Source organism: Nicotiana tabacum, chromosome 13, assembly GCF_000715075.1.
Source record: "Nicotiana tabacum cultivar K326 chromosome 13, ASM71507v2, whole genome shotgun sequence".
NCBI lineage: Eukaryota > Viridiplantae > Streptophyta > Magnoliopsida > Solanales > Solanaceae > Nicotiana > Nicotiana tabacum.
In genome coordinates, this window is record NC_134092.1 from 26,314,794 (window position 1) to 26,325,871 (window position 11,078).

Here is an 11,078-nt window from a genome sequence, read left to right on the forward strand (position 1 = left end):
TTAAGGACACCATTCAATCTATTTAGGGACTTAGTATACCTGGCCACACTATGTATGGAATCTGCAGGAAGTTGAGACATCTCGAGCTTGCTGCAAAACAGATGACCAAAAAATGTCCAAGTTGGAACATAAAATTTGGGAATTGCAGACAAAGCTCAAACTTACACAGGATCAGGAAATGGAAGCTGAATTATATAATTCTCACCTGATCAAGGAGGAGAAAGAATTACTATTGAGCTTATAGAATTGGTCTAACATTCATGAAAGGTTACTCGGACAGAAATCTAGAGCTGTGTGGATTTCTCATGAGGACTCTAATTCTAAATTTTTCTATGCTCAACCCAAAGTCAGACAAGCTAGGAATTATAATGTCGCGGCTTCTCTCTCCACAAATAGAAAAATATAAATCCATTTGCCACAGCCTTCCTTCAACAATCACTCCGACTCAACAATGGGACCGAGAGTTTGATAGAGGCACGTGAAGAGAATAGGCTTATAGAGTCTGAGCCATATTATAGTCAAGTGAGATTATAAAAAGGGGTTATTTCTTTCGAGTATTATAGTGGTCTTTGGAGTATTTTACTCAGCCATTAGCAAACTGTCCAACATTGAAGTTCTGAAATTAGAAGGAAATGCCTTCAAAGGGAGACGACGGGACGTTAAGGATGGGGAGTTTCCTATCCTTAAAGTTTTGAAATTAAAGAATCTAGGATTCTCAGAATGGTCTGCCTCAGATGAATTGTATCCCAGCCTTCAGCAAGTGCGGGTGCAGAGTTGTTAAAGAATACCCTTACTCTTTTGGGAGCAGTTGCTCAATGAAACTGATTGAGGTAAGATCTTGCCATTTATCTGTTGCACTTACTAACAAGGAATCAAAGGATTGTATTTCACTGATGCAATTGGAAGGAAATGAGACGAATTATGAATGTGGTAAAATGAAGGAACTTAGGATATTGAAAAGAAAACTAGTAAAATCAAATACATAATTTAAAGACAAATTGGAAGTTATTCATTGTCTGATAAGAAACACTCTTCTATTATAGGATGCATGGCCTTACATACCATGTGTAGCATTTCATTTACATATATTTAATTAAAAAATATGACAAAGAAACCTAATTAAACAATCCTTCTGATGATTTTACTTACTAATAATAACCTTGAATTCAGAATTCCCCATCTCCTCAATTTGTGTTTCTTTAATTTTGAGGGCAGCATTTACCGCAGAGTCACAACATGATCTTACCTCAATAAGTTGCATTGAGCAACTACTCCCAAAACTATAAGGAATTTCCTCTAGTTTCCAACACCCGTGCACCAGTACTTTCTGTAGGTTGGGATACGAGTCATCAGAGGCTGTCCATTCCAAGAGTCCTAGTTTCTTTAATTTCAAAACTTTAAGGTTAGAAAACTCCCCGTCCTTAACGTCCCACTGTCTCCCTTTGAAACCACTTCCTTCTAATTTAAGAAATTCAAGGTTGGACAAACGGCCAATGTAGGACATTTTACTCCAAGGGAGCTCAAGATATGCCAAAGTTAATTTCTTGAGGCTTGACGGGTATGTAAAGTCTTCAAAACCATAGGGATATGTCAATATCCTAGTGACATCAATCTTGAGAGATTTGAGTTGACCAAGAGACCCGAAAGCGGGAAAGTATTTGTAAAAACGGGTTCCTGAACCACATAATCGACAACTGAGCTTTTCAAGATTGGGTAATCTTTTCATAAGATTTTGGTAATACACCCCAGCATCAATAACCAGATTCGAACATGTTTTTAAGTTGTCAAGATCCTCTAATATTTGAGAGGTATATAGAGTACTTATATGCAAATGCCTTAAGCTTGTCATACCCCAAATGGAATTTGGAATGCAGGATTTATGATAGACTCCGGTCGCTATAAATGTCTCTAGCTCCTTCAGGTTGCATATTGTATATGGAATGTAATCAGAAGGCAACTGCAGCTCCAAATACTTCAAATGAATCAGATATCTCAATGCATCTACATGAGTCTTATGCAGCTTTACGGAACTCAAATCTAATACTCTCAGGTTTTCCCAAGATTTAGCCAAGTCTAAATCAACCCAAGGAGATTTTACACTGGGAAGGAATCGTAAGGTGTTGATATTTCGTCCAGTAGGTGCTAAGATATATATGCGTCCAGAGCGACCTTTGGAAGATGGAAGTATATAAACACTGGTTCAAGAAGGAGATACATAATTAAATTGATATCTAATACTAAACAACAAAAAGCTAGATACATAATTAAATTGATTTCACTTACAGCTGATCATTTATCCTCAGCAAAAAGTTGCCCACTTTAGCTTTCCTCAAGCTAAATTCGTGTATTACATCATGAATATAGACGGCTTTGAGCTCCCCTGAGGAATTTATATTAGCCACCATCACTAGGTTGCTCCTAATTAAATCCATCAAATAATCCATTGCAACCATCTCTAAGCTCTTCAATCTAGTACTACTACTGGCTTCAACAAAATTTTCTGCAATCCATAGTCGTATCAATTTTTGAACAGGAACTTTTTCACCCTCTAGAAATGAAGCAAAGTAGAGAAAACAATTTTGCAAATGAAGGGGTAAGTGTTGATAACTCGATTCAACTATATCCATACAACCTTGCATTTTTGACTTCAAACGTTCCCCTACTTGTTGCCAATGAACTACTTCCTTATCATTTTTTGCAAGAACACCAGCTACCAATACAATTGCAAGAGGTAATCCTCCACACTTAGTCGCTATTTGCTTACCTATATCCTCGAGTTGTTGAGGATAATAATTATCTTCTTTGAATACTTTCTCCTTCATTAGCATCCAACTTTCTTCTTCTGTGAACAAGCGAAGGTGATGAGGACTCGAATTGATCATTGCATACGTGGCGATTGATTCAAGTCTAGTTGTCAAAATAATCCTACTTCCTTTATCATCATCTGGAAATGGTCTCTTTATATCATCCCATGCATTAGGACTCCAAACGTCATCCACTACAATAAGATACCTCTTTCCTTTCAAATATCTATAAAGCTTCTCAGCTAACTCATTATCATTTTTTTCTTTAGTAATATCATCAAGCTCGCAAATATGACCCAATAATTCAAACAAGAGAGCTCTATTATCATAAGATTGGGAAGAACAACACCACAAGCGAATATCGAAGCGATTGGAAATTGCTTCATGATCATACAATTTCTTAGCCAATGTTGTTTTTCCTAGTCCTGGCATTCCAAATATTGAGATCACATCTAATTGCCGATGTCCTCTCACAAGTTGCTCTATAAGCATTTCAGTCTCTTCATTAAAACCAACCATCACGTCCGTTGCTTTGATGAAGTTGATGTGCTTTCTGATGGTAACAAAATGGAAGGTAGAATGAAAATGAGCTCCAATTTGTTTCTTGTTTTTTTTTTTGTTTTGAAAAGTCTTAACACTTTTGCCCGGAAACTAGAAGGAAAAGCATGGGTTGGTAAGAAGAAAGTAAAGATAAGTCACGAGTGAGATACTCAATACATACTGTCCGACCTTTCAACATTGTGTTGAAATGCCACATTGTCTTCTATTTGCCAATTTTTATTTTTATTTTATAATTTAATACCAAAGTGAAATTTTGATTGAACTAAAAAGACAAACTTATCAAATTTCGTTGTATTTTCTCAACAAATGTCTTTCTCAACCATCTCATTGGGGAACGAGCCAGTGATGGGCCATAATTTAAACCACATCTATCTATATTAAAAGTCGGAAGCATTTAAGTTAAATTATAAACTTGCCATTTTAAATAATTAATTTAATTTTCAACTTGACATTAATTAATTGGTGTCGATTAGTTTATAATTGATATAACCCACATAGCTAAACAAAGTGACGCTTCAAAGGCCAAACTTTAAAAGCCACCGCTCGGATAATTGGCTTCTTGTGTAAGGTTCCTATTTCAAATAAATACATAAAAGACGACAAATGAATTGCTTTTGAAGGCGACTCGCGTATTGTTTATGGAACAATAATTCTCTTTTATGGTCGAAGATTTGGCTATGGTATTTTATATTAACATGTACACAAACTTAAGTTATTGATGGCTTTCATTGTTTAAAGAAGCAAATCATCGCAAAGATATTAAAATAATATTCTAAAAGGAGCAAAGAGGTTTTCATGAATGTTTATCATATTATGCCGAGGCAATAGTGACGTGAGGCAATGGGATTTTCAAGGTGTCATCAATTGTAACATAGAGAATTTTGAAGGTGAGATGCATTTAAAAAGTTTTTTTCTGCTTCATGAAAGAAAAAAGAGTTACTAATTCGTTTAATTATCAATAATATTTTAGATATTGCTTAAGACTTGATATTTGTGATATGGAGAATGATGAATCCATTTAATACTTTTTGATGTTGCAAAATATTTAGTACTGGATTACAATATCAAAGAGCATATTCAATAAGATAGAACATTATTTATTTAAAATTTAGTATATTAATAGTTTCAAATTACTTTAATCAAAGGAAGACAAATTGATCAATAAATTTCTTTTAAAATATAAGAATATTTTTAGAGACGTCCACTCAAATTTGACTTAATTTATAACCCTAATCTTTCCTGTGATTTACGATATTATATATTTTTTTCTTTTTTAGTTTCTTTGTAATAATTTTTTAACCTAATTTTCATAAATTATAAAGATTATGATATTAAAACATCTTTTTCTGAAACTTTAAATTTGAAAAAGACACAATCAGTAACAACACAAGAATCAGGATAATAATGGGTTTATGGCATTGAAATAAGAAAAAGATTCTTTTTGTTGAAGAATGAAGGTGAACGCACATAAGTGGAATATTGGTTCTGAAAAACATAAACAATAGCACTTCAATAGTGGATTGAAGCTGGTGAAAGGTGATAGATACTTCGTGGAATTAATCAATATGCGTGTAAGCTGGTTCAGACACCACAACAGCTATTAAAACAACAGTGGTCAACTCTAGCAAATACGATAGCGAACCAATTATAACTGGTAAACAGAGTTGCCTGGATAATACATAAATAAGAAATAGACCGGATGAGGCTTGAATTGCCTCATGCTGGCCGGAGATAACATTGCCAGAAAACATAAAAGCCACAACGATGAAGGCAGTGACGTGTCAAGACCCGAAATTTCTCACCTTCAGGATCGTGATGGTGCCTAACATTTCATTTGCTAGGTAAGCCAACGCTAAAATAATCTTAATTATTTTTAAGCAAATTTAATTAAATAGAAGTCAAATTACTGAAATAAAGTGCGGAAGATCATAAATACCGAATTATCAAAATACATCCCCGAATCTGGTATCACAAGTGCACGAGCTACTAGGATAATACAAATAAAGGTCTGAATAAAATTCAAGCTGTTTGAAAGATAATACACAGCTAAGATAAGATAGAAGGGGACTTCAGAACTGCGGACGCTGTGCAGTTATACCTCAAGTCTCCTCTGGGTAGTTGAATCCGAGCAAGTCTATGGTACACTGCTGGGACCAACTCCAAAATCTACAGAAGAAGTGCAGAGTGTAGTATGAGTATATCCGACCCCATGTACTCCTTAAGTGTCAAGCCTAACCTCGACAAATTAGTGACGAGACTATGACAGGACACGTACGTAAACAACCTGCACAAGTATATACAAATACGAAGCAATAATAAAACAATAAATAACACTTTATAAATTTGGGAGGGAACATGCGAAGGGGATTGATATAATAATTTCAGCAGGAGAATTATCACTTGGCAGCCAAATAATTCTTCAACAATAAAATGAGCACCCTTCGTGCTTTTACTCTCATTTGGCACGGCATCACCCTTCGTGCTTTTACACTCTCTGAAAATGACACGGCATCACCCTTCGTATTTTTACTCTCATTTGGCACGGCATCACCCTTTCGTACTTTTACACTCTCTGAAAATGATACGGCATCACCCTTCGTGCTTTTACACTCACAAATGGCACGGCAACACCCTTCGTGCTTTTACACTCTTCCTTACCATGACAATGATATTATAAATAATAAAAATGGCACGGCATCACCCTTCGTCCTTTTACACTCTTCCTTACCATAAAAATAATAATATAAATTTGGAAGAGTATTTAAATGCGGGGATATGCACTTATCAATTAATTCAATACCATAATACCAACTTCACCTTCCAAAATATTTAAAAATAAATAAATGAATAACAATTTCATGAATAATGATCAAATAATCAATAATAAACTTAAGCAGGAATATCTTAATTAAATAGGCAATTATTCACAATAAACAAATTCCACTCGCATGTTTTGACTCAACCACAACGCATAAATACTCGTCACCTCACATATACGTTGTACCCGCACAATAAATCACGTAGCAAATAGGCAAATAAGTCATACTCCTTCAAGTCAAGGTTAACCACGACACTTACCTCGCTTTGCAACCAAATTCAAGAATCCAATAAACCCTTACCTCACGAATTCGTATCCGAAATCCTCAAATCTAGTCATAAATAATTCAATATACTCAATACAAATTATAGAAATTAATTCCATATGAATTTACTAATTTTTCGGATTAAAATCCGAAATTCATCTAAAAAAATATCAGTGCGGCCCACGTCTCGAATCTCGGGAAAACTTACTAAATCCGAACACCCGTTTCGAAACGAGTCCAACTATATAAAAATTACCAAATTCCGATGTCAAATGGACCCTCAAATCTTAATTTTTCTTTTTTTGGAAAGTTTTACAAAAATTTCAATTTCTTCCATCTAAATCCGAAATAAATGATGAATATAGACATGAATTTATGAATATAATCACTTTTGGTTATAGAATACTTACCCAATTCAAAGTCGTGAAAATCCCCTTTGAAATCGCCTAAATCCGTGCTTGAAATGTCTAAAAATGAGAAAAATCTCGGACTCTTCGAATTATACACTGCCCAGGGATTTTCGCTTCTGCGGTGGACTTGACCGCGCCTGCGGTCTCACTTCTGTGGAAGCAAATGCGCATCTGCGCTGACATCTGCTTCTGCGATTGAAGGGTCCGCTTCTGCGGACGCGCGGGTGCGTTCGAGGTCCCGCACCTGCGGCTCTTTGCCCAGGCCGCTTCTGCGAGGGATTGCTCGCTTCTGCGGCCAAGGCTTCGCAGAAGCGAAGGCACCAGAAGCTGCAAAATTCCAGATTTTGCTATTTCGATTCGAATCACACTCGGGGTACTCATGACCTCGTCCGAATATACCAACAAGTCCCATAACATAATACAGACTTACTTGGGGTCTCATATCACGTCAAACAACGCTGAAATTACAATTCACACCTCGATTCGAACTTTTGAGTTTCAAACTTTTCAATTTACAAAACTTGTGTCGAAACATGTTAAATGAATTCGGAATGACTTCAAATTTGGCACACAAGTAATAAATAGCATAACAGAGCTATTTTAATTTCCAGAATCGGATTCCGGCCCCAATATCAAAAAGTCAACTCCGTGGTCAAACTTGAAAATCTTTAGCCTTTAAATTTCTAGTTTCCGTTAAATGGCCATAACTTGAGCTAGGGACCTTCAAATTAAATTTCGGGCATACGCCTAAGTCCCAAATCACGAGATGGACCTACCGGAACTATCAAAATACTGATGCGGATCCGTTTGCTAAAAATATTGACCAAAGTCAACTTAATTGAGTTTTAAGACTATTTCACATTTTAATAAATTTTTCACATAAAAACTTTCCGAAAAATTATACGGACTGCGCACGCAAATTGAGGAATAATGAATAGTACTATTTGAGGTCTCAAATCATAGAAAGAATTATTAAATTTTAAGATGACCTTTTGGGTCATCACATTCTCCACTTCTAAAACAAACCTTCGTCCTCAAACGGAATTAGAAAAGTATCTGAGCTAGTAAAAAGGTGTGGATATTTACTCCGCATGTCCGACTCAAACTCACAGGTATCTGTCTCAATTGGTTGACCTCTCCATTGCACCCGAACTGAAGTATAAATCTTAGACCTCAACTGTCGGACCTGCTGGGCTAGAATAACTACTGGCTCCTCTTCATAAGTCAAATCCTTGTCCAATTGTACTGAGATGAAATCTAACACATGGGACGGATCACCATGATATTTTCAGAGCATAGACACGTGGAACACTGGATGAACCGCTGATAAACTAGGTGGTAATGCAAGCTTGTAGGCTACTTCGCCCACCCTTTCAAGAATTTTGAAGGGTCCTATATACCTAGGGCTCAACTTGCCCTTATTTCCAAACCTCATTACACCTTTCATAGGTGAAACCCAGAGCAATACTCTTTCTCCAACCGTGAATGCAATATCACGAACCTTACGGCCGGCATAACTCTTTTGCCTAGACTGAGCTGTGCGAAGTCGATTCTGAATAATTTTGACCTTATCTAAGGCATCCTGTACCAAATCGGTACCCAAAAACCGAGCCTCTCCCGGTTCAAACCAACCAACTGGCGAATGACATCGCCTCCCGTACAATGCTTCATACAGGGCCATCTGAATGCTCGACTGGTAGCTATTATTATAGGCAAACTCCACAAGTGGCAAGAACTGATCCCAAGAACCTCCAAAGTCTATAACACAAGCGTGAAGCATATCTTCCAATATCTGAATAGTGCGCTCTGACTGTCCGTCTATCTGTGGATGAATTGTTGTACTCAACTCAACCCGCATGCCTAACTCATGCTGTACAGCTCTCCAGAAGTGTGAGGTAAACTGCGTACCTCGATCTGAAATAATAGACACGGGCACACCGTGAAGGCGGACAATCTCACGAATGTAAATTTCAGCTAACTGCTCTGAAGAATAGGTAACTGCCACTGGAATGAAATGTGCTGACTTGGTCAACCTGTCCACAATGACCCAAACTGCGTCGAATTTTCTTTGAGTCCGTGGGAGCCCAATAACAAAATCCATAGTGATACGCTCCCACTTCCGCTTAGGAATTTCTAACTTCTAAAGCAAACCACCAGGTCTCTGATGCTCGTACTTAACTTGCTGACAATTCAGACACCGAGCTACATATGCAACTATATCCTTCTTCATTATCCTCCACCAATAATGTTACCGCAAATCTTGATACATTTTGGCGGCACTTAGATGAATAGAATTCCTGGAACTGTGGGCCTCTTCCAGAATTAATTCACGAAGCCCATCCACATTAGGCACACAAATACGACCCTGCATTCGCAGAACTCCATCTTCCCCCACAACAACCTATTTGGCATCACCGTGCCGCACCGTGTCCTTAAGGATAAGTAAATGAGGATCATCATACTGCCGCTCGCTGATGCGCTCATATAAAGAAGACTGAGCGACTGTGCAAGCTAGAACCCGACAGGGCTCTGAAATATCTAACCTCGTGAACTGATTAACCAAAGTCTGGAAATCTGCAGCTAACGGTCTCTCACCAATCGGAATATAAGCAAGGCTGCCCATACTCATCCGCACTGGGATCGCGAATATAAGCCAAATAGGCTATGCACCCCTTCTCGACCATACGTCTGGCCTTCATATAAGAAATAACCCTGCTGGTAAAATGACTAGGAGTTCCTTTCCACACTAATCGAGGTAACCCCGGTATGGCTAGGGTCACCGTCTTGGCATGATAATCTAATATAGCACGATAAGGTGACAACCAATCTATACCCAAGATGATATCAAAATCTACCATATCGAGAAGTAGAAGACCCACACTAGTCTCAAGACTCCCAATAGTAACCACACACGAACGATAGACATGATTTACCACGATAGAATCTCCTACCGAAGTGGACACACACAGAGGAGCACTCAGAGAATCACGAGGTATCACCAGATATGAAGCAAACTAAGAGGACACATAGGAATAAGTAGATCCTGGATCAAATAGAACTGAAGCATCTCTATGGCAAACTGGAACAATACCTGTAATCACGACATCAGATGATTCGTCCTCAGGCCTAGTTGGAAAAGCATAAAATCGGGGCTAGGCCCCACCACTCTGAACTGCGTCACTGGGACGGCCTCTAACTGGCTGGCCTCCACCTCTAACGGCCTGACCTCCACCTCTAATGGTCTGACCTCCACCCCTAGCTGCCTGACCCTTACCTATAGCTGGCTGAGCAGGCGGTGAAGCAAACGGTACTGGAATCATAGCACGAGAACCCTGCTGCTGCATGCTGCCCTGAGACCTGGGGCAGAATTTAGCAATGTGCCTCGGATCACCACAAGTATAACAGGACCTCGACTGCTGTGACTGCTGACCCTGAAATTGTCCCTGTCGACCTGAGTAACCACCCTGAAAACTATGGATCGGAGGTGCACTGATAGGAGCTGGTGGTGCATTGTAGGATTCCTGGAGTGCTGAATGAAATGGCCTGGGAGGATGACCCCTACCAAAATTACCCCTGCCTCCAGACGAGGCACCACTAATCCCACCCAACTGACGAGGCCTCTTATCAGACCCCTGCCCTCTTTCCTAGGCAAGAACCATCTCGATCCTCTTAGCAACATTAGCAGCTACTTGAAAGGAAATCTCACTTCCGGTCTCCTTGGTCATATGAAGCCTGATAGGGTGAGTAAGTCCCTCAATAAACCTCCTCACTCTCTCTCCCTCAGTAGGAAGTAAAAGGAGAGAATGATGGGCTAGATCCACAAAACGAGTCTCGTATTGAGTAACAGTCATACTGCCCTGCTGGAGACGCTCAAACTGCCTGCGGAAATCCTCTCTCAATATGATAGGGAGGAACTTCCCTAGAAATAGCCTTGAGAACTGCTCCCAAGTCAGCGTAGGCGACTCAGCTGGTCTGGTCAACATAAAATTTCTCCACTATCTCTTGGCGGAACCCGTCATCTAAAATACAGCAAAATCGATCCCATTGGTCTCAACTATACCCATATTTCGTAGCACCTCATGGCAATGGTCAAGATAATCATGTGGGTCCTCAGAAGGTGTACCACTGAAGTTAACTAGAAAGAGCTTAGTAAATTTATCCAGTCTCAATAAGGCCTCAGAAGATATGGCGGGCCTATCACCGGCCTGTGCCGCAACAAC

General features: G+C 38.8%; 1 protein-coding gene across 1 annotated transcript; it reads right to left on the bottom strand.

Moving 5' to 3' along the window:
* Positions 1-951: 951 nt before the first annotated feature.
* LOC107783738 (putative late blight resistance protein homolog R1B-16) lies at positions 952-3,455 on the bottom strand. Its single transcript, XM_016604757.2, has 2 exons — positions 2,284-3,455; positions 952-2,195 (listed from the first exon to the last, which is right to left on the bottom strand). Exons 1-2 carry the CDS (start codon positions 3,321-3,323, stop codon positions 1,142-1,144), a joined length of 2,094 nt encoding a protein of 697 aa, XP_016460243.1. The 5' UTR covers positions 3,324-3,455; the 3' UTR covers positions 952-1,141.
* Positions 3,456-11,078: the final 7,623 nt, after the last annotated feature.

What these genes read in the sequence shown, in the direction of transcription:
- LOC107783738 (XM_016604757.2), bottom strand. Translation starts at nt 3,323, where the DNA reads ATGGTTGGTTTTAATGAAGAGACTGAAATGCTTATAGAGCAACTTGTG. An exon ending in CTGAGGATAAATGATCAGCT is followed by an intron (nt 2,196 to 2,283) that starts GTAAGTGAAATC and finishes TTCTTGAACCAG; the next exon opens with TGTTTATATACTTCCATCTT.